Source organism: Glycine soja, unplaced genomic scaffold (assembly GCF_004193775.1).
Source record: "Glycine soja cultivar W05 unplaced genomic scaffold, ASM419377v2 tig00106047_1_pilon, whole genome shotgun sequence".
NCBI lineage: Eukaryota > Viridiplantae > Streptophyta > Magnoliopsida > Fabales > Fabaceae > Glycine > Glycine soja.
In genome coordinates this window covers 1-26211 of record NW_021144606.1, presented here as the reverse complement: position 1 = coordinate 26211, position 26211 = coordinate 1, and the positions used below count along the sequence as shown (strand labels likewise).

Here is a 26211-nt window from a genome sequence, read left to right as displayed (position 1 = left end):
GTCCTCCATCACAAGTTCTTAAAGTAATTCACCTAGTCATTTGCTCTCACAAACACAAGGTTTAGATCATCACATGATCCAAATATAAACAACACATGAGGAGTGAATTATCACATTTTAAACAGGTAGAGATAAACGAAGACACACACATATATAGTAAAAATATCACAAGCTTAACTTAACATAATTCACATCATTTTACCAATCATTGTGTAACATCACTTGTCCTAAGGATTTAATCACAAAATCATATTCTATACCTTCACATTAATCACATGTTCATAACAAAACATCTCAAGTACAACACAACATCTCTCACACACAATCATACCCACCATCACATAGCAAGTCACAATGATCATTACACAGACGTTATGCAACATATATACTAAGACTCAATCCTATATTGAATGTGGTATCTTATCAGTGAAAAATAACGCTAGGGCACCTAGGATTACATAATAAAAATACACCACACAATGGGTAAGCAGGTCACTCTTATTAAAAGAAATCATAAGGTGATCATTAGGGTTATTCTGTTTAGCGTGAATGCTCTAACCATATGAGATCAACATAGATTTAAAGGAGCACTCAAATCGAGTGTATTTACCCTCAAGGCCTAGACTCTGAAGAATCCATTAGGGTCTCATTTTTCTTATTCAAGTCCAATCCCTAAAACTTTTACATGCAGCCACTGCACATGAATTATATAATACTATGACTTCACACTTATTTTCAAACGTATTTAATACAATACGTTACAATTTAACACCTCAGGTTCCTAACTTTGAATCTACACTTTCCTTTTAACACCTCATGCATTGCTCTATAATTTAACAACTCTGGTTCCTAACTTGAAATCCTACACTTTTCTTTTAGCGACCGTGATTGTTTCTCTGATTACATGTTTCTGTGGCTTTCAGCGAAGTGACAACACACTCTAAATCAAAATTATGTACTTCTCAACACATCTTCCTGAACAGTGAATATAACTAGAGAGATAAATTTAGTTAATCTTTTAATAAAAGCTGTAATAAAATTGGAAATAAATCAGGCGTAAGATGCAGAGCTAAAAACAAGGCAGATTTCTTAACAAACTTCGTGCAATAAATCCTTATATAAATGCCTACCTACTAGGAAAGCCATAGCAAAAGCAGAAAAAAAGCACACACTTAACATTTTTTGTCGATTTGGGTTAAGAAAACGAAGAAAAATCAGATAAGTTTCTCACAATTTTGTCATCAGATTCTTCTAATAAATAATGACATGTTGATTTTTTTAATTAAAACTTTGAAACATATATCTAATAAAAATCATTGGTTATATTAAAAAGAACATCCATTCATGTGAAGCTAATCTCTGTACTATAATAAAAACTGTGAAAGATTTGATCATGTGCTTCATATCAATTTGATAATGAAAAATGGAATTAATTTGAAGCTGTCTGAAAAAGTTAAAGCCAAGTCTGCTCTAGTGAACCTGGTGAGTCCAAATAATCATTTCTCTAGCAACAAATGCTACACCTGTTTACAATGATCTTTTTCTTCACAAGGCTCAAAATATTTTTTATTTATTATATATATATATAAATAAATAAAGAAGCTTGTATAAGGAATAACAACATAAATACAAGGTCGTGCACCAACAAGGAATAATGGACTCACACGGTTTCTGTGTATCTATACCAGCAGCACAAATACAGTTTAACCATGAAACCCAACCATCATCTGCTGTTGACCCTTCGTGCGTATATTTCTAAGTGTAAAGCAAATAAGCAAGCTATACAAAAAAGCCAACCCTTACCAACTCCTTCAACATTCACGTAACTCCTGTATCATCATATTAATCGATCTCCTTTCCTTCACAAAGAGATCGAAACAATCATAACGTTAAACAATTCAAACAAGCCCTGGGATTCATCTCCCATTCACAATAAGAGAATTTTCTTCCTTTCCCTTTCGCATTAATCAATGCCCAAGCTCTATGTTTTGCCAGATCCCATGCGGCCACACAACACAACTTCCCAATTCCCATTGGCCCCTCTAAAAATAACATTATTTGTTTGGGAGGGTACCTGCAGCCCCATCCAATAGTAACATTTTCTCCCAACTGAATCAGACAACTCACAGAGAAAAAGCATATGCGACACCAATTATTTACCCAATATCCCATTTCAGCCACCAGGGCATTCGGATTACAAGAATTTGTGAATAACCTGCTATACTTGTCAGCCAAAGCCCAAAAACTGTATCACCATTCTGGTTGTCCAGCCAGAATTTAGCATCCCTACAACTCCCTAGCCTCCAATATTCTACGTGAAGCCAATATTTGTACTGATAAAATGTTGAAAGACTTGATCATGTACCGGATATTAATTTCATTGTCAATAATGGCTTGAAGACTTTGTAAATTGTTAAAGCCAACTCTGCCCGAGTGAACCCAGTGAATCAAAGATAATCAAGTTCTCTAGCAACAAATGGTTCAACTGTTTACAATGAACTTTTTTATTCAAGTTACATTCTGAGACTCTGAACTGATCCTCAAAGATCAAAAGTTGATTCTCTAAAAATGCCTAGAAGCTTTCAACTAAAAGAAGTATCTCCAAGGATGTGGATACAAGTTATTAACAACTATTTCGAAAGTGCAAATTAGGTTATGAGAGCCTTCTTTAGGGTTCTCAAAGCGTATTAGAGGCTTCTTTTCAATGGCTACTAGATGTAGTTAAGTCTTTACAGAACTGAGTGAATGAACTAACTATATTAGAAAATTAGAGGACACAAGAAATACCTCCATTATTATAAGTTAATGGTACAAGAGTCTTCAAGTGCACATGCAGTGCATACAATAATCAAAATCAAGACAAGCACAAAACATGCAAAAAGTGCACAAACATATACAATAAAAAAAAACATTAAAAAACCCAAAACAGCCTGTACCATGAAAAGGTGTTCTCGCTCTCCAAACCTCCAAACAGCGATTCAAGCAAGCAATTGATTGGTAGTGGCGGATGAACCTGATTTCAGAATTGATTGGTATCAACAAAGCAAAAATCATCGGGAAGAAACAGTGATCTGCAAGTCTCCTTCTCCAGGTCAATTAAAAAAATTCAATCCCAATCAAACTTTTACATATGAATATATTTTTATTTCTTATATATTTATAAAATTATCATATTACTTACTATTTGAGTTAAGATGCATAAATATAGTTATATAAATAAAATATTTATTATTTTAAATTAATTTTTATTATATATATTACATTAATATTTAATATTTTCTAATAAAAATAAAAGTACGATTAAAAAAGAAAATCAATTCAATCCAAATCGCATCAAATTAGATCCAATTATATCGGATTAAAGTTTTGAACAAAACTGGCTAGATGATAAAGTAAGAATCTAAAGCGAATAAATTAGATGATTTTTCCTTCAAAAATGATCAAATCAAATCCACGAACACCCCAAATAGATTCCATGTTTTTTCCGTCAAATTTCTGAACTTGTTCAGCTATTTGGTCTCATGGGGCATGCAAATTTTGTTGACACACGAATCTGTCAATTGGATCAACCAAAGGCTTCAGCACGGTTCCAAAATAATGTCAAGCAGATTGTCTTGAGAAGGGAAATTTTACACTGATTTAGCTAATTTTGGAAGCCATTTCAGCAGACAGCAACTGAAATTTGGTTGACAACAACTAAAATTTGCCTGACCGGTGAAAATTGTAACTGCTTCTATAACTGGATCAGATCAAGATTTAAAATACTGGAAATTACTATTTACATCATTTTAGCAAATGAGATTCATCAGAAAACTTCTTATATATAGGCTTGAGTAATCTTGAATCCATTTCATTCAGCATGCTTTTATGAAAGTTGCTAGTGTATAATTGTATTGTACTGGTGTCACATAAATTCCAATCTTTTCAATATATTTAGTAGCATTGCTCTAATAAAAAAGATAATATACTAATTAGTATATCATATGAGTAAAGTAAAATTTAATAGAAAATATTTGATATATTATAAAATTAAATAACCCTAACAATACATCTATGTGTATAACCACCTGCAAAGTGTGTCGAGAATTTCAGCTTAATTGGTATTGAGGCATTGTGTCAAGTATCAGTTTTTGATACAACCTCTAAGAAACTCGAGGTTGCACTCGACAAGCAAGATCACATTGCATCTAAGGGATACAGCTATAACAGAAATCTCTTAAGAGTTTAGACTATGTGTATTATAGCCAGATATCGTTTCCAAGGAACAGTTGCAACATGATAAATTGACAACTGAATTGAACATATATATAAAGTCAATTATGTCTGAAACATATTAGCCATAGTGCTGATATAATTGTCACAGTTACAACAACACATCAGTATGTATTCTCAATGATGATATACTTATTTAAAGAACTAATGACATAAATACTACAGTTTAATGTACCATTCTTGTTCTGTCCTCGTACCTGCAAAAAAAAACTTGATGTTAATTGAAAGTCTGAGAACGTTGGTTAAGCAAAGTATAACAAAATGTAGCATACTGATGCAAGACAAAAACAACCATAACATTGATAAAATTATTAAAATTGAAGTAGCATCATGAATCAATAAAATTGCAGAATTAAGAATCAATGAAATATGAAATGACCAAGGATTTGTAGAATGATCTAACTTCTATTTCACTTAATTCCAGTAATCACGATTCAAAATTTGCAAAGCAATGAAAGAGGTGAATGACCGAGAATGAATCACAAAAAAGATTGGTTAGACTGAATGCCTATGCAAAATGGAAACCGACGTATATATCAAAAAGTATAAAACCTGTGATTATAGGTTGAAATCATTCAAAGCTACAGTCATACAGAAAAAAAGCACTAATATATATTCAGATCTAGTGTTGCAGAAATTGATGAAGCTGGCATTTGGAGAGAGAGAGGGAGAGAAAACATGTCAACGAAAGACAGAGAGGGAGAGCATTGGTTGGAGAGATCAGACAAAGATAGCACAGATTAAGATTGAGATGCTGATGAATGAATCCTTGAATTCACATGCAGTGGTTTCATTACTTCTTTTCTTAAATTTAATTATAAATGAAATTATTATCTAATTTTATCTAGGAATGTAATATGATGCCCAACACAGATATATCAGCTTACTAATTTGATAATGGTAGTGATAACAAAAGACAAGCAGGCAACAGTAACAATTTGTAGTATAAATGTTAACAAATGACATTTTATTAGAATCCACAATATTTCTATACATGCTAATAAAATAAATTGGTTACCAGATGCTACATTTCTAGTAGTAATTCACAACCCAAGAGAAGAATATATGTTAATACATGATATAGATTAGATCTCACATAATTAAGTGACAAAGAATTAAACATCTGACAAAGCGTTCGAGATTATCATTATATAATTGAAAAGACAGAAATTAGATGATGCCAATTAAAAAGGGTAATCAAGAACTCACATCTGTAGAATTTCAATAAGGTATGACCAAACTTTTGGTAAAAATCTTGAGGTTGCGCCACAACAAAGTTCTGAAACTACCTGAGGGAACGACAGAAACTTGAGACTTACCATCCCCCTGGTTATACAGAATTGTTTGGTATTCATCATCAGCATTTCTAGTGAATTTCAGCATGAAGAAGTCTCCATTGTCAGACATGCACAATGGTAAAATCATGGATTTACTTCAAAAGGACGAATATTAAGATGTAAATAACTAAAATTTATTAATTGAATCCTAGACTTGTCATCTCCAAACTTCCTCATCTGCCACAAGCCAAGATGGGTGTTGCTATCTTGCCAAACGCACAGCGAGTCTCTAAAAACTCCAATATTTGTATCAACAAAGCAAAAATCGTCGGGAAGAAACAGTGATATGCAAGTCTCCTTCTCCAGGTGAACAGAAATAATTACGATTTCAGAATGAATGATTTCTTTTCCTTTAATAACAACCCAATTAAGGGTTCCACTCAGATACACTCCACCAACTTTAGGTAAAGTCCCAAGAACAGGAAAACCTTTAAGGTTTCTCCAACTACTGTCACCCGCGCCATGAACTTTCATCTCAGTCTTTTCAGATACGTCAAGTGAGAGCATAGTCAATGCAATTGCTACAACCTTGTATTTGTCACTTGACGGATCATAGCCAAACACAAACATTGTTCTACGACCAATGCCCGGGGAAAAAGACAGCGTTGGCGATTCTCTGGATATCACCCTTGTCGCCTTGTTCCAGAAACAAACACGGTATCCTTCTGGTATTTCGCTAACCCCACAGTGCAACCCATTACATGAACCGACCAGATGGTGGCCTGGCATGTTTGCGAAATTGAACAAGAACGTTTCAATTTGTAGGGAATGGAATAACGAACTTACATCACACGATTCCATGTGGATTTCAGGGATGGATCCGAGGCAGACATTTTTCATCAGTTGAAGGTGTTCCAAATCGTCCTTCGCAGCAGATTTACTAAGGTGCAATTTGATGAAATAGGGATCTGACATCAGGGAGTTCCATCCTTTGCACACACACTTGAATTGGATCAAAGGTTTCACGGGAAGACGAGACAAGATTTCCTCGATGAGTTCGTCACAGAGGAGTGGCGACCATGGTTTCTTCTCTGATCGCATGTTTCTGTGGTTTCTTCTCTGATCGCATGTTTCTGTGGTTTTCAGTGAAGAGTCCACATATATATGTCCCAATGTTGCTAGGGTTTAACCCTTCAATAAATGAATATATTTTATTTTAGAGATAAATTTATTTAATATTTTAATAAAAGCTGTAATAAATTTGGAAATAAATCAGGCGAAAGATGCAGGAGATAAAAACAATGCAGATTTCTGGACAAATTTAGTGGAATAAATCTTCAGTTAAATACACATAACATTTTTTTGTCCATTTGGATTAAGAGAAATAAGAAAAATTAGATATGTTTCTTACAATTTTTGTCATCAGACTCTTCAACATATTTTAAAATTTTACGAGATATATTTAAGAAAAAGAAAAAAGAAAAGTTAGATATGTTTCTCACTATTTATGGGCCTGTGCTGTGCATAGTATTTAGTTTGGGAAAATAATTATATTTATTTTATATCATATCCATTTTAATAACTAAAGAATAATGTTTTTTTATAATTACTAAAAACTATTATTTGAGTATATAATAATTTAAGAATATAATATATTTTATAATTACTACGTAAAAATAGTTTTGTAAATTGAATTAATAGAGTAGATGGAAAAAATTGTGTAACTGTGAGGAAATTTTGCAATTTTTTTACTAAATTACATAAAAGTTTTACAATAAGAAATTTTTCAGTAAAAAAAAATTATGAAGTTTTTAAACTATTATGCCAATGAAGTAAAAAAACTATAAACAAATAATAAATAAAATGCTCTCCAAATTTAATTGGAATGAAAAAAATAGAAACAAGAATTTAAATTTGCTGATAAAAAAATCTTCAATAAATCTTTAGTTAGGCGAGAAGAGACAGAGTATAGGGAAAACTTTTCATATTAAAATTATTATGATAATAAACTAGAGAAAGGTTCGACAATTAAAATGAAATATATATATATATATATATATATATATATATATATATATATATATATATATATATATATATATATATCTTAGCAATTCAAATATCAATATACTTTCACGCAAAAAGTTCATACATGTGTACATGTTTTTAATGTTTAACAATTCAGATGTTAATATGTTTTCTCATAACAATACTGCTACACTGTATGAAATTCTAAAGTACGAAAAACAAGAAAGATGATGCGTAATTATTTTATATAAATTAAATTATTTATAGAAAAATAAATAAAACTTCAATAGATAAATCTTTTGTAATAAAATCCTGCTTACCCTTGTACCTATCTATATTACCCAAATCAAATAAACAAAAGCTAATAACAATTACTGCTGGTAAATGCTAAATTTTTCTTGTTTTGGTAGGGCCGCATATTGGCTCTTCAAAACTTTCAATTCTTTCGAATCTTTCTTTTGCAAATTTGAGGTCTGAGTCTAACTTTAATTTGCTTCTTAGTTGTTTAACATTTTGACAACATTTCACAAATGAAAGTTAGAACAATAATGATTTGATTCATTTTAGAATTTAAAGCTTTCTCTAGTTTATTATCATAAGACCCCACAAGAAAGCTTCCATGGTGACCCCTACAAATTTCTCTAAACCCTGCCTAAGATGGTTTTTCCAAAAGTCGACTTAGAATCTATAGAATTTAATATAATTTTTCTAATTACAATCTTAGAATTTAAAAAAAAACTACAGTAATATTTTTTTATCAAATAAAAACTCACCATAATTGACTATAGAATTTACAAATCATATTTGATAAAAATCGTCTCTCTTCCCAACATGATGATATTTTATTACTCAATAAAATTAATTTTAAATTCATGATTTATTTGGTGAAAAAAATCTTAAAACTTAAAAGAAAGTCACTTTTTTTCCCTAATTAAACCATGCAATAATATTAAAAAATTCAAATGAAATTTTAAATTAAATTATATATGATGATTGTTTTAATTTCTGACGATACACTAATCTTAATTATTTTACTTTACCAGAACTACTTAATATCAAATATAGATAATATTTCTATAAAAACAAAAAAAATTAACATCGAATAAATATATATACATATAAGCTTAATTTATCAACTTACGTTGCATGTAAATATAAAAACAATTATCAGAATTTAAATCTTACTTTAACTATATGCACAAAAAATTGGTGAACAAAAATCATTCAAAATTATTATATATGTACTTGTCATAATTGAGAAAGAATTGTAATAAATGCATAGAAAGAAAAAAGAGCTTTTAATTTCATTTAGACATAGTTTGCAAGAAGGCGGAAAATAAATGATGCAAACTTAAGGATATTCATCATTTTAGTTACTCGCTTTTCTTGTATAAAATCCAACCTTGGAAAAGAATACCATACATTACACGCATAGGAATTTAATTAATACAGTACAAAATGAACATAACAACAAAAGAAATTGACATGCTAACAAGAAAACTATGAAAATATTGGTGGCAACAGTATATAAGTATGACATACTACATATAAGACCTTCTATTTTATAGTTAAGCCTTATCCCTAAACATAGATACTAACCATTTATTTATGTTTTAAAAATTGCAAGTATTCACTATAAATTTTTTGGCAATCAACACATACATTCCACCAATCACCAAATATAAAATACGACACGTACAGTTACCTTCTAAATGAGCACCAAGACCCTCCAAAACAGTAAGATTAGCCTTTCAAATTAATACAATTTTAATTTTCTTATCTACCAGTAGAACCACACTTCAAAAGTATATATATATACAATAAGTATATTCTTTAAAGGAATCTTGTGGAGGAAACTTCAACTTATCCATCATGAAGGAATATATTCTTCAGTTTTTATTATTGAAAACCTGAATTTAGTGTGTCTTATATAGTAAAGTAAAGAAAAAAAATGAAAAGAGAAAAAAAAATCACATAAGTGAGGTTAATTAGGAATTAAAAAACAATAAAATGGTTTTTAAATTAACAAATCATTATTTTTAATCATAAGGAATCAACGTAAATATAACAATTACTTGTTAGACAAGAAATAAGGAACAAGTATTCATTGAAGGGTATTTTGAGGATAAAAAAATTGTTAGAGCAGCGGGACTAGTGGGAGTGCCAAGAGGCACACCCATAAAGCACTAGTGTATTTACAAAATGGAACAAAATATTTGATTTATTACTTGTTTTATTATCGTTGAATATCACACATAACAGATTTATACTTTTCTTTAATTTCCCACCATAAAACAAGATAAATGAATTCTAAAATAAGATATTCCAAAGTCCACACCTAAAAATAAAAAAATAAAAACTGAAATTAACCAATTTTGGTCACAAGTCATTAAACCAGGAGTCTGATAACCAGAGCCTGTATGAACAACAAATCATCAATCAGAGTATTTGAGAATAATTATAGTTCAATAGTGTGACAAATCCAAAAATTCAAGCAGACAAGTAACTTGGTCCAAGCATCATCCACATATCTGCAATGGCATTGACATATTCAATGGCAAAAAATAGAGCATTTTCCATGGTTTACCTCAACATGTGGCTGTCCAGCAAGAAGGTTTGCTACTGCAGTACCTACTACAGCATGACTAGCTTCATGCCGTGCAACTAGAGCCTTCTCACTTCCTTTCAACTTGGTAGTCTTCTCTTCTATTCCCTGAAGCAAGTAACTTGGTACATTTATCCAGAATAGATAAACTAGACTCAAATTTACATAACTAAAATTTTCAATTTAACATTTGTGATCGACACTCCAAAGCTACACCTACCTTTTAGCAAGGCCTGGTCATAATTTTCAAGACATTTCCCCCAACATAAGGTGTTGGCAGTATTTTTCCATAATGTACACATACATGCATGTAGTATTTTTATATACAGACTTCATCATGAACCATGAGGACTTAGCATGTAATGATAATGATATGAGTATGACCACTAAAATCAGGTTTTGAGTCATAACCTGTAAGCTGATCAAGGATCGAGCATAGGGACAATCAATATCATCTGCAAAATGTAATGGAAATTTGCCCGACCGGTGAAAATTGTAACTGATCTACCTTCTAGTAACTGCTTCTATAACTGGATCATGATTTAAAATACTAGAAATTATTATTTACATCATTTTAGCAAATGAGATTTATTAGAAAACTTGTTATATATAGGCTTGAATCCAATTCGTTCAGCATGCTTTTATGAAAGTTGCTAGTGTATAATTGCGTTGTACATGTGTCACATAAATTCCAATCTTTTCAATATATTTAGTAGCACTGCTCTAATAAAAAAGATAGTATACTAATTAGTCTATAATACGAGTTAAGAAAAATTTAATATATTAGAAAATTAAATAAACTTAAGAGTTAAGAATCCATCTATGTGTATAACCACCTGCAAAGTCGGCGGAGAATTTCAGCTTAATTGGTATTGAGGCATTGTGTCAAGTATCAGTTTTTGATACAACCTCTAAGAAACTCGAGGTTGCACTCGACCAGCAAGATCACATTGCATCTAAGGTATATCTTAGCAATTCAAATATCAATATACTTTCACGCAGAAAGTTCATACATGTGTACATGTTTTTAATGTTTAACAATTCAGATGTTAATATGTTTTCTCATAACAATACTGCTACACGGTATGAAATTCTAAAGTACGAAAAACAAGAAAGATGATGCGTAATTATTTTATATAAATTAAATTATTTAAAGAAAAATAAATAAAACTTCAATAGATATATCTTTTGTAATAAAATCCTGCTTACCCTAGTACCTATCTATATTACCCAAATCAAATAAACAAAAGCTAATAACAATTACTGCTGGTAAATGCTAAATTTTTCTTGTTTTGGTAGGGCCGCATATTGGCTCTTCAAAACTTTCAATTCTTTCGAATCTTTCTTTTGCAAATTTGAGGTCTGAGTCTAACTTTAATTTGCTTCTTAGTTGTTTAACATTTTGACAACATTTCACAAATGAAAGTTAGAACAATAATGATTTGATTCATTTTAGAATTTAAAGCTTTCTCTAGTTTATTATCATAAGACCCCACAAGAAAGCTTCCATGGTGACCCCTACAAATTTCTCTAAACCCTGCCTAAGATGGTTTTTCCAAAAGTCGACTTAGAATCTATAGAATTTAAGATAATTTTTCTAATTACAATCTTAGAATTTTTTTTAAAAAAAAACCAACAGTAATATCTTTTTATCAAATAAAAACTCACCATAATTGACTATAGAATTTACAAATCATATTTGATAAAAATCGTCTCTCTTCCCAACATGATGATATTTTGTTACTCAATAAAATTAATTTTAAATTCATGATTGATTTGGTGAAAAAAATCTTAAAAGAAAGTCACATTTTTTCCCTAATTATACCATGCAATAATATTAAAAAATTCAAATGAAATTTTAAATTAAATTATATATGAGGATTATTTTAATTTCTGATGATACGCTAATCTTAATTATTTTACTTTACCAGAACTTCTTAATATCAAATATAGATAATATTTCTATAAAAACAAAAAAATTAACATCGAATAAATATATATACATATAAGCTTAATTTATCAACTTACGTTGCATGTAAATATAAAAACAATTATCAAAATTTAAATCTTACTTTAACTATATGCACAAAAAATTGGTGAACAAAAATCATTCAAAATTATTATATATGTACTTGTCATAATTGAGAAAGAATTGTAATAAATGCATAGAAAGAAAAAAGAGCTTTTAATTTCATTTAGACATAGTTTGCAAGAAGGCGGAAAATAAATGATGCAAACTTAAGGATATTCATCATTTAGTTACTGGCTTTTCTCCAACTACTGTCACCCGCGCCATAAACTTTCTTCTCAGTCTTTTCAGATACGTCAAGTGAGAGCATAGTCAACGCAATTGCTACAACCTTGTATTTGTCACTTGACGGATCATAGCCAAACCCAAACATTGTTCTACGACCAATGCCCGGGGAAAAAGACAGCATTGGCGATTCTCTGGATATCACCCTTGTCGCCTTGATCAAGAAACAAACACAGTATCCTTCTGGTATTTCGCTAACCCCACAGTGCAACCCATTACATGAACCGACCAGATGGTAACCTGACATGTTTGCGAAATTGAACAAGAACGTTTCAATTTGTAGGGAATGGAATATCGAACTTACATCACACGATTCCATGTGGATTTCAGGGATGGATCCGAGACAGACATTTTTTATCAATTGAAGGTGTTCCAAATCGTCCTTTGCAGCAGATTTGCTAAGGTGCAATTTGATGAAATAGGGTTCTGAAATCAAGGAGTTCCATTCCTTGCACACACACTTGAATTTGATCAAAGGTTTGACGGGAAGACGTGACAAGATTTCCTTGATGATTTCGTTATAGAGGAGTGACGACCATGGTTTCTTCTCTGGTCACATGTTTCTATGACTTTCAGCGAAGCGCCGAAACACGCTGAATCCAAATTCTGTACCTATCAAGACATGCACCTTCGTGAACAGTGCATATATATATGTCCCAATGTTTCTAGGGTTTAACCCTTCGATAAATGAATATATTTTATTTCAGAGATAAATTTATTTAATCTTTGAATAATTGCTCTAATATAATTGGAAATAAATTAGGCGAAAGATGCAGGAGCTAAAAACAATTTCTTAACAAATTTAGTGCAATAAATCCTGATTTAAATACACATAACATTTTTTGTCCATTTGGGTTAAGAAAGAGAAGAAAGATTGGATATGTTTCTCACAGTTAGTAATAATACAGTTGTGAGTATTTGTAATGTTTTAAAAGCAATGCATGTATTTGAGTTTTTGATGCAATTTAATAGTTTTATTGATGTATGAATTTTATGTTTGTATACGCAATGAAGGGTTAAGATGAAAAGTGAGTTATTCATTAGAAATTTAGAATCATTTGATTATATATAAGAAAATGAAGGGAGAAGATGAAAACCAACTTTTTAAAAGTAACTCTTGATATTACTTGATCTCTCATATTATTCATAATTATTTTAAAAAATTTCATTTAAGAAAATATCTAATTAATTAATCATATAATTTTTTTAAACTAATAATATTTAAAAATTAAACTTCAACTTTAATTCTAACTTTTTTGTCTAGTGTGATTAATCAGCTTGATCCTAAAATTAATGTTTTTGTCATTTCTGTGTTACATTTCTTTTCAACCTTTTTAGTAAAAATAATTGATTTAATTTCTGTCCGCACAATTTTTCTTCATTTTAATTTTATCGTCTGTTGATATCAGAAAACTATTTATCATAAGAGATCAATAGGTATTCTATATGGGCGTAAAAGTTTTTACTTGAAATAATTTTTCATTCACCTAAAAAAAAAAAAGAAATCATTCTTAATGAGTAATGAGTAGCCCCATTTCTGAAAAAGTCACAAGTCCATGCTTATATGCCACTTGAGGTTTTAATAAAAATTGATTTTGCAGTATAAGTACATCGTCAATCTACTCACTGCCATCGTTAATGTACCACTTAGAATCATCCTTCTACTCCAACATACATATAAATGAAAAAAAAACATATATAAAATGCGGAATCTAATTAAATCAATTTTATTCAATAAAATCGTAAATCAGTCGACGTGGGTAATGCTCACATTCGCTTCACTGTTACCAAATAAAATTTCTTAGAAATATTTATGACTTAAAACAAGACTGTTCAAGTTTATCAAATAAAGTAAAATGACATGTTTGATACGTCATGCAATTAAAATAAAAACTCTTGTTCCAATGTTACATCCTATCAAAATATTGTGTCTCGGAGTCCTCCATCACAAGGTTTCTTAAAGTAATTCACCTAGCCATTTGCTCTCACAAACACAAGGTTTAAGATCATCACATGATCCAAACATAAACAACACATGAGGAGTGAATTATCACATTTTTAAACAGGTAGAGATAAACGAAGACACACACATATATAGTAAAAATATCACAAGCTTAACTTAACATAATTCACATCATTTTATCAATCATTGTGTAACATCACTTGTCCTAAGGATTTAATCACAAAATCATATTCTATACCTTCACATTAATCACATGTTCATAACAAAACATCTCAAGTACAACACAACATCTCTCACACACAATTCATTACCCACAATCACGTAGCAAGTCACAATGATCATTACACAGACGTTATGCAACATATATACTAAGACTCAATCCTATATTGAATGTGGTATCTTGTCAGTGAAAAATAACACTAGGGCACCTAGGAGTACATAATAAAATACACCACACAATGGGTAAGCAGGTCACTCTTATTAAAAGAAATCATAAGGTGATTAATTAGGGTTATTCTGTTTAGTGTGAATGCTCTAACCATATGAGATCAACATAGATTTAAAGGAGCACTCAAACCGAGTGTATTTACCCTCAAGGCCTAGACTCTGAGAATCCATTAGGGTCTCATTTTTCTTATTCAAGTCCAATCCCTAAAACTTTTACATGCAGCCACTGCACATGAATTATACAATACCTATGACTTCACACTTATTTTCAAACGTATTTAATACAATACGTTACAATTTAACACCTCAGGTTCCTAACTTTGAATCCTACACTTTCCTTTTAACACCTCATGCATTGCTCTATAATTTAACAACTCTGGTTCCTAACTTGAAATCCTACACTTTTCTTTTAGCGACCGTGATTGTTTCTCTGATTACATGTTTCTGTGGCTTTCAGCGAAGTGACAACACACTCTAAATCAAAATTATGTACTTCTCAACACATCTTCCTGAACAGTGAATATAACTAGAGAGATAAATTTAGTTAATCTTTTAATAAAAGCTGTAATAAAATTGGAAATAAATCAGGCGTAAGATGCAGAGCTAAAAACAAGGCAGATTTCTTAACAAACTTCGTGCAATAAATCCTTATATAAATGCCTACCTACTAGGAAAGCCATAGCAAAAGCAGAAAAAAAGCACACACTTAACATTTTTTGTCGATTTGGGTTAAGAAAACGAAGAAAAATCAGATAAGTTTCTCACAATTTTGTCATCAGATTCTTCTAATAAATAATGACATGTTGATTTTTTTAATTAAAACTTTGAAACATATATCTAATAAAAATCATTGGTTATATTAAAAAGAACATCCATTCATGTGAAGCTAATCTCTGTACTATAATAAAAACTGTGAAAGATTTGATCATGTGCTTCATATCAATTTGATAATGAAAAATGGAATTAATTTGAAGCTGTCTGAAAAAGTTAAAGCCAAGTCTGCTCTAGTGAACCTGGTGAGTCCAAATAATCATTTCTCTAGCAACAAATGCTACACCTGTTTACAATGATCTTTTTCTTCACAAGGCTCAAAATATTTTTTATTTATTATATATATATATAAATAAATAAAGAAGCTTGTATAAGGAATAACAACATAAATACAAGGTCGTGCACCAACAAGGAATAATGGACTCACACGGTTTCTGTGTATCTATACCAGCAGCACAAATACAGTTTAACCATGAAACCCAACCATCATCTGCTGTTGACCCTTCGTGCGTATATTTCTAAGTGTAAAGCAAATAAGCAAGCTATACAAAAAAGCCAACCCTTACCAACTCCTTCAACATTCACGTAACTCCTGTATCATCATATTAATCGATCTCCTTTCCTTCACAAAGAGATCGAAACAATCATAACGTTAAACAATTCAAACAAGCCCTGGGATTCATCTCCCATTCACAATAAGAGAATTTTCTTCCTTTCCCTTTCGCATTAATCAATGCCCAAGCTCTATGTTTTGCCAGATCCCATGCGGCCACACAACACAACTTCCCAATTCCCATTGGCCCCTCTAAAAATAACATTATTTGTTTGGGAGGGTACCTGCAGCCCCATCCAATAGTAACATTTTCTCCCAACTGAATCAGACAACTCACAGAGAAAAAGCATATGCGACACCAATTATTTACCCAATATCCCATTTCAGCCACCAGGGCATTCGGATTACAAGAATTTGTGAATAACCTGCTATACTTGTCAGCCAAAGCCCAAAAACTGTATCACCATTCTGGTTGTCCAGCCAGAATTTAGCATCCCTACAACTCCCTAGCCTCCAATATTCTACGTGAAGCCAATATTTGTACTGATAAAATGTTGAAAGACTTGATCATGTACCGGATATTAATTTCATTGTCAATAATGGCTTGAAGACTTTGTAAATTGTTAAAGCCAACTCTGCCCGAGTGAACCCAGTGAATCAAAGATAATCAAGTTCTCTAGCAACAAATGGTTCAACTGTTTACAATGAACTTTTTTATTCAAGTTACATTCTGAGACTCTGAACTGATCCTCAAAGATCAAAAGTTGATTCTCTAAAAATGCCTAGAAGCTTTCAACTAAAAGAAGTATCTCCAAGGATGTGGATACAAGTTATTAACAACTATTTCGAAAGTGCAAATTAGGTTATGAGAGCCTTCTTTAGGGTTCTCAAAGCGTATTAGAGGCTTCTTTTCAATGGCTACTAGATGTAGTTAAGTCTTTACAGAACTGAGTGAATGAACTAACTATATTAGAAAATTAGAGGACACAAGAAATACCTCCATTATTATAAGTTAATGGTACAAGAGTCTTCAAGTGCACATGCAGTGCATACAATAATCAAAATCAAGACAAGCACAAAACATGCAAAAAGTGCACAAACATATACAATAAAAAAAAACATTAAAAAACCCAAAAACAGCCTGTACCATGAAAAGGTGTTCTCGCTCTCCAAACCTCCAAACAGCGATTCAAGCAAGCAATTGATTGGTAGTGGCGGATGAACCTGATTTCAGAATTGATTGGTATCAACAAAGCAAAAATCATCGGGAAGAAACAGTGATCTGCAAGTCTCCTTCTCCAGGTCAATTAAAAAAATTCAATCCCAATCAAACTTTTACATATGAATATATTTTTATTTCTTATATATTTATAAAATTATCATATTACTTACTATTTGAGTTAAGATGCATAAATATAGTTATATAAATAAAATATTTATTATTTTAAATTAATTTTTATTATATATATTACATTAATATTTAATATTTTCTAATAAAAATAAAAGTACGATTAAAAAAGAAAATCAATTCAATCCAAATCGCATCAAATTAGATCCAATTATATCGGATTAAAGTTTTGAACAAAACTGGCTAGATGATAAAGTAAGAATCTAAAGCGAATAAATTAGATGATTTTTCCTTCAAAAATGATCAAATCAAATCCACGAACACCCCAAATAGATTCCATGTTTTTTCCGTCAAATTTCTGAACTTGTTCAGCTATTTGGTCTCACGGGGCATGCAAATTTTGTTGACACACGAATCTGTCAATTGGATCAACCAAAGGCTTCAGCACGGTTCCAAAATAATGTCAAGCAGATTGTCTTGAGAAGGGAAATTTTACACTGATTTAGCTAATTTTGGAAGCCATTTCAGCAGACAGCAACTGAAATTTGGTTGACAACAACTAAAATTTGCCTGACCGGTGAAAATTGTAACTGCTTCTATAACTGGATCAGATCAAGATTTAAAATACTGGAAATTACTATTTACATCATTTTAGCAAATGAGATTCATCAGAAAACTTCTTATATATAGGCTTGAGTAATCTTGAATCCATTTCATTCAGCATGCTTTTATGAAAGTTGCTAGTGTATAATTGTATTGTACTGGTGTCACATAAATTCCAATCTTTTCAATATATTTAGTAGCATTGCTCTAATAAAAAAGATAATATACTAATTAGTATATCATATGAGTAAAGTAAAATTTAATAGAAAATATTTGATATATTATAAAATTAAATAACCCTAACAATACATCTATGTGTATAACCACCTGCAAAGTGTGTCGAGAATTTCAGCTTAATTGGTATTGAGGCATTGTGTCAAGTATCAGTTTTTGATACAACCTCTAAGAAACTCGAGGTTGCACTCGACAAGCAAGATCACATTGCATCTAAGGGATACAGCTATAACAGAAATCTCTTAAGAGTTTAGACTATGTGTATTATAGCCAGATATCGTTTCCAAGGAACAGTTGCAACATGATAAATTGACAACTGAATTGAACATATATATAAAGTCAATTATGTCTGAAACATATTAGCCATAGTGCTGATATAATTGTCACAGTTACAACAACACATCAGTATGTATTCTCAATGATGATATACTTATTTAAAGAACTAATGACATAAATACTACAGTTTAATGTACCATTCTTGTTCTGTCCTCGTACCTGCAAAAAAAAACTTGATGTTAATTGAAAGTCTGAGAACGTTGGTTAAGCAAAGTATAACAAAATGTAGCATACTGATGCAAGACAAAAACAACCATAACATTGATAAAATTATTAAAATTGAAGTAGCATCATGAATCAATAAAATTGCAGAATTAAGAATCAATGAAATATGAAATGACCAAGGATTTGTAGAATGATCTAACTTCTATTTCACTTAATTCCAGTAATCACGATTCAAAATTTGCAAAGCAATGAAAGAGGTGAATGACCGAGAATGAATCACAAAAAAGATTGGTTAGACCGAATGCCTATGCAAAATGGAAACCGACGTATATATCAAAAAGTATAAAACCTGTGATTATAGGTTGAAATCATTCAAAGCTACAGTCATACAGAAAAAAAGCACTAATATATATTCAGATCTAGTGTTGCAGAAATTGATGAAGCTGGCATTTGGAGAGAGAGAGGGAGAGAAAACATGTCAACGAAAGACAGAGAGGGAGAGCATTGGTTGGAGAGATCAGACAAAGATAGCACAGATTAAGATTGAGATGCTGATGAATGAATCCTTGAATTCACATGCAGTGGTTTCATTACTTCTTTTCTTAAATTTAATTATAAATGAAATTATTATCTAATTTTATCTAGGAATGTAATATGATGCCCAACACAGATATATCAGCTTACTAATTTGATAATGGTAGTGATAACAAAAGACAAGCAGGCAACAGTAACAATTTGTAGTATAAATGTTAACAAATGACATTTTATTAGAATCCACAATATTTCTATACATGCTAATAAAATAAATTGGTTACCAGATGCTACATTTCTAGTAGTAATTCACAACCCAAGAGAAGAATATATGTTAATACATGATATAGATTAGATCTCACATAATTAAGTGACAAAGAATTAAACATCTGACAAAGCGTTCGAGATTATCATTATATAATTGAAAAGACAGAAATTAGATGATGCCAATTAAAAAGGGTAATCAAGAACTCACATCTGTAGAATTTCAATAAGGTATGACCAAACTTTTGGTAAAAATCTTGAGGTTGCGCCACAACAAAGTTCTGAAACTACCTGAGGGAACGACAGAAACTTGAGACTTACCATCCCCCTGGTTATACAGAATTGTTTGGTATTCATCATCAGCATTTCTAGTGAATTTCAGCATGAAGAAGTCTCCATTGTCAGACATGCACAATGGTAAAATCATGGATTTACTTCAAAAGGACGAATATTAAGATGTAAATAACTAAAATTTATTAATTGAATCCTAGACTTGTCATCTCCAAACTTCCTCATCTGCCACAAGCCAAGATGGGTGTTGCTATCTTGCCAAACGCACAGCGAGTCTCTAAAAACTCCAATATTTGTATCAACAAAGCAAAAATCGTCGGGAAGAAACAGTGATATGCAAGTCTCCTTCTCCAGGTGAACAGAAATAATTACGATTTCAGAATGAATGATTTCTTTTCCTTTAATAACAACCCAATTAAGGGTTCCACTCAGATACACTCCACCAACTTTAGGTAAAGTCCCAAGAACAGGAAAACCTTTAAGGTTTCTCCAACTACTGTCACCCGCGCCATGAACTTTCATCTCAGTCTTTTCAGATACGTCAAGTGAGAGCATAGTCAATGCAATTGCTACAACCTTGTATTTGTCACTTGACGGATCATAGCCAAACACAAACATTGTTCTACGACCAATGCCCGGGGAAAAAGACAGCGTTGGCGATTCTCTGGATATCACCCTTGTCGCCTTGTTCCAGAAACAAACACGGTATCCTTCTGGTATTTCGCTAACCCCACAGTGCAACCCATTACATGAACCGACCAGATGGTGGCCTGGCATGTTTGCGAAATTGAACAAGAACGTTTCAATTTGTAGGGAATGGAATAACGAACTTACATCACACGATTCCATGTGGATTTCAGGGATGGATCCGAGGCAGACATTTTTCATCAGTTGAAGGTGTTCCAAATCGTCCTTCGCAGCAGATTTACTAAGGTGCAATTTGATGAAATAGGGATCTGACATCAGGGAGTTCCATCCTTTGCACACACACTTGAATTGGATCAAAGGTTTCACGGGAAGACGAGACAAGATTTCCTCGATGAGTTCGTCACAGAGGAGTGGCGACCATGGTTTCTTCTCTGATCGCATGTTTCTGTGGTTTCTTCTCTGATCGCATGTTTCTGTGGTTTTCAGTGAAGAGTCCACATATATATGTCCCAATGTTGCTAGGGTTTAACCCTTCAATAAATGAATATATTTTATTTCAGAGATAAATTTATTTAATATTTTAATAAAAGCTGTAATAAATTTGGAAATAAATCAGGCGAAAGATGCAGGAGATAAAAACAATGCAGATTTCTGGACAAATTTAGTGGAATAAATCTTCAGTTAAATACACATAACATTTTTTTGTCCATTTGGATTAAGAGAAATAAGAAAAATTAGATATGTTTCTTACAATTTTTGTCATCAGACTCTTCAACATATTTTAAAATTTTACGAGATATATTTAAGAAAAAGAAAAAAGAAAAGTTAGATATGTTTCTCACTATTTATGGGCCTGTGCTGTGCATAGTATTTAGTTTGGGAAAATAATTATATTTATTTTATATCATATCCATTTTAATAACTAAAGAATAATGTTTTTTATAATTACTAAAAACTATTATTTGAGTATATAATAATTTAAGAATATAATATATTTTATAATTACTACGTAAAAATAGTTTTGTAAATTGAATTAATAGAGTAGATGGAAAAAATTGTGTAACTGTGAGGAAATTTTGCAATTTTTTTACTAAATTACATAAAAGTTTTACAATAAGAAATTTTTCAGTAAAAAAAAATTATGAAGTTTTTAAACTATTATGCCAATGAAGTAAAAAAACTATAAACAAATAATAAATAAAATGCTCTCCAAATTTAATTGGAATGAAAAAATAGAAACAAGAATTTAAATTTGCTGATAAAAAAATCTTCAATAAATCTTTAGTTAGGCGAGAAGAGACAGAGTATAGGGAAAACTTTTCATATTAAAATTATTATGATAATAAACTAGAGAAAGGTTCGACAATTAAAATGAAATATATATATATATATATATATATATATATATATATATATATATATATATCTTAGCAATTCAAATATCAATATACTTTCACGCAAAAAGTTCATACATGTGTACATGTTTTTAATGTTTAACAATTCAGATGTTAATATGTTTTCTCATAACAATACTGCTACACTGTATGAAATTCTAAAGTACGAAAAACAAGAAAGATGATGCGTAATTATTTTATATAAATTAAATTATTTATAGAAAAATAAATAAAACTTCAATAGATAAATCTTTTGTAATAAAATCCTGCTTACCCTTGTACCTATCTATATTACCCAAATCAAATAAACAAAAGCTAATAACAATTACTGCTGGTAAATGCTAAATTTTTCTTGTTTTGGTAGGGCCGCATATTGCCTCTTCAAAACTTTCAATTCTTTCGAATCTTTCTTTTGCAAATTTGAGGTCTGAGTCTAACTTTAATTTGCTTCTTAGTTGTTTAACATTTTGACAACATTTCACAAATGAAAGTTAGAACAATAATGATTTGATTCATTTTAGAATTTAAAGCTTTCTCTAGTTTATTATCATAAGACCCCACAAGAAAGCTTCCATGGTGACCCCTACAAATTTCTCTAAACCCTGCCTAAGATGGTTTTTCCAAAAGTCGACTTGGAATCTATAGAATTTAATATAATTTTTCTAATTACAATCTTAGAATTTAAAAAAACCTACAGTAATATTTTTTTATCAAATAAAAACTCACCATAATTGACTATAGAATTTACAAATCATATTTGATAAAAATCGTCTCTCTTCCCAACATGATGATATTTTATTACTCAATAAAATTAATTTTAAATTCATGATTTATTTGGTGAAAAAAATCTTAAAACTTAAAAGAAAGTCACTTTTTTTCCCTAATTAAACCATGCAATAATATTAAAAAATTCAAATGAAATTTTAAATTAAATTATATATGATGATTGTTTTAATTTCTGACGATACGCTAATCTTAATTATTTTACTTTACCAGAACTACTTAATATCAAATATAGATAATATTTCTATAAAAACAAAAAAAATTAACATCGAATAAATATATATACATATAAGCTTAATTTATCAACTTACGTTGCATGTAAATATAAAAACAATTATCAGAATTTAAATCTTACTTTAACTATATGCACAAAAAATTGGTGAACAAAAATCATTCAAAATTATTATATATGTACTTGTCATAATTGAGAAAGAATTGTAATAAATGCATAGAAAGAAAAAAGAGCTTTTAATTTCATTTAGACATAGTTTGCAAGAAGGCGGAAAATAAATGATGCAAACTTAAGGATATTCATCATTTTAGTTACTCGCTTTTCTTGTATAAAATCCAACCTTGGAAAAGAATACCATACATTACACGCATAGGAATTTAATTAATACAGTACAAAATGAACATAACAACAAAAGAAATTGACATGCTAACAAGAAAACTATGAAAATATTGGTGGCAACAGTATATAAGTATGACATACTACATATAAGACCTTCTATTTTATAGTTAAGCCTTATCCCTAAACATAGATACTAACCATTTATTTATGTTTTAAAAATTGCAAGTATTCACTATAAATTTTTTGGCAATCAACACATACATTCCACCAATCACCAAATATAAAATACGACACGTACAGTTACCTTCTAAATGAGCACCAAGACCCTCCAAAACAGTAAGATTAGCCTTTCAAATTAATACAATTTTAATTTTCTTATCTACCAGTAGAACCACACTTCAAAAGTATATATATATACAATAAGTATATTCTTTAAAGGAATCTTGTGGAGGAAACTTCAACTTATCCATCATGAAGGAATATATTCTTCAGTTTTTATTATTGAAAACCTGAATTTAGTGTGTCTTATATAGTAAAGTAAAGAAAAAAAATGAAAAGAGAAAAAAAAATCACATAAGTGAGGTTAATTAGGAATTAAAAAACAATAAAATGGTTTTTAAATTAACAAATCATTATTTTTAATCATAAGGAATCAACGTAAATATAACAATTACTTGTTAGACAAGAAATAAGGAACAAGTATTCATTGAAGGGTATTTTGAGGATAAAAAAATTGTTAGAGCAGCGGGACTAGTGGGAGTGCCAAGAGGCACACCCATAAAGCACTAGTGTATTTACAAAATGGAACAAAATATTTGATTTATTACTTGTTTTATTATCGTTGAATATCACACATAACAGATTTATACTTTTCTTTAATTTCCCACCATAAAACAAGATAAATGAATTCTAAAATAAGATATTCCAAAGTCCACACCTAAAAATAAAAAAATAAAAACTGAAATTAACCAATTTTGGTCACAAGTCATTAAACCAGGAGTCTGATAACCAGAGCCTGTATGAACAACAAATCATCAATCAGAGTATTTGAGAATAATTATAGTTCAATAGTGTGACAAATCCAAAAATTCAAGCAGACAAGTAACTTGGTCCAAGCATCATCCACATATCTGCAATGGCATTGACATATTCAATGGCAAAAAATAGAGCATTTTCCATGGTTTACCTCAACATGTGGCTGTCCAGCAAGAAGGTTTGCTACTGCAGTACCTACTACAGCATGACTAGCTTCATGCCGTGCAACTAGAGCCTTCTCACTTCCTTTCAACTTGGTAGTCTTCTCTTCTATTCCCTGAAGCAAGTAACTTGGTACATTTATCCAGAATAGATAAACTAGACTCAAATTTACATAACTAAAATTTTCAATTTAACATTTGTGATCGACACTCCAAAGCTACACCTACCTTTTAGCAAGGCCTGGTCATAATTTTCAAGACATTTCCCCCAACATAAGGTGTTGGCAGTATTTTTCCATAATGTACACATACATGCATGTAGTATTTTTATATACAGACTTCATCATGAACCATGAGGACTTAGCATGTAATGATAATGATATGAGTATGACCACTAAAATCAGGTTTTGAGTCATAACCTGTAAGCTGATCAAGGATCGAGCATAGGGACAATCAATATCATCTGCAAAATGTAATGGAAATTTGCCCGACCGGTGAAAATTGTAACTGATCTACCTTCTAGTAACTGCTCTATAACTGGATCATGATTTAAAATACTAGAAATTATTATTTACATCATTTTAGCAAATGAGATTTATTAGAAAACTTGTTATATATAGGCTTGAATCCAATTCGTTCAGCATGCTTTTATGAAAGTTGCTAGTGTATAATTGCGTTGTACATGTGTCACATAAATTCCAATCTTTTCAATATATTTAGTAGCACTGCTCTAATAAAAAAGATAGTATACTAATTAGTCTATAATACGAGTTAAGAAAATTTAATATATTAGAAAATTAAATAAACTTAAGAGTTAAGAATCCATCTATGTGTATAACCACCTGCAAAGTCGGCGGAGAATTTCAGCTTAATTGGTATTGAGGCATTGTGTCAAGTATCAGTTTTTGATACAACCTCTAAGAAACTCGAGGTTGCACTCGACCAGCAAGATCACATTGCATCTAAGGTATATCTTAGCAATTCAAATATCAATATACTTTCACGCAGAAAGTTCATACATGTGTACATGTTTTTAATGTTTAACAATTCAGATGTTAATATGTTTTCTCATAACAATACTGCTACACGGTATGAAATTCTAAAGTACGAAAAACAAGAAAGATGATGCGTAATTATTTTATATAAATTAAATTATTTAAAGAAAAATAAATAAAACTTCAATAGATATATCTTTTGTAATAAAATCCTGCTTACCCTAGTACCTATCTATATTACCCAAATCAAATAAACAAAGCTAATAACAATTACTGCTGGTAAATGCTAAATTTTTCTTGTTTTGGTAGGGCCGCATATTGCCTCTTCAAAACTTTCAATCTTTCGAATCTTTCTTTTGCAAATTTGAGGTCTGAGTCTAACTTTAATTTGCTTCTTAGTTGTTTAACATTTTGACAACATTTCACAAATGAAAGTTAGAACAATAATGATTTGATTCATTTTAGAATTTAAAGCTTTCTCTAGTTTATTATCATAAGACCCCACAAGAAAGCTTCCATGGTGACCCCTACAAATTTCTCTAAACCCTGCCTAAGATGGTTTTTCCAAAAGTCGACTTAGAATCTATAGAATTTAAGATAATTTTTCTAATTACAATCTTAG

The 26211-nt window shown here is 30.7% G+C and overlaps 2 protein-coding genes across 2 annotated transcripts; both read right to left on the bottom strand.

Moving 5' to 3' along the window:
• Nucleotides 1-5693: 5693 nt before the first annotated feature.
• Nucleotides 5694-6650, bottom strand: LOC114404727 (F-box/kelch-repeat protein At3g23880-like). The gene has a single exon (XM_028367564.1). It carries the CDS (start codon nt 6648-6650, stop codon nt 5694-5696), a length of 957 nt encoding a protein of 318 aa, XP_028223365.1.
• Nucleotides 6651-20134: 13484 nt separating this feature from the next.
• Nucleotides 20135-21091, bottom strand: LOC114404726 (F-box/kelch-repeat protein At3g23880-like). The gene has a single exon (XM_028367563.1). The coding sequence runs from the start codon at nt 21089-21091 to the stop codon at nt 20135-20137; it is 957 nt and encodes a 318-aa protein (XP_028223364.1).
• Nucleotides 21092-26211: the final 5120 nt, after the last annotated feature.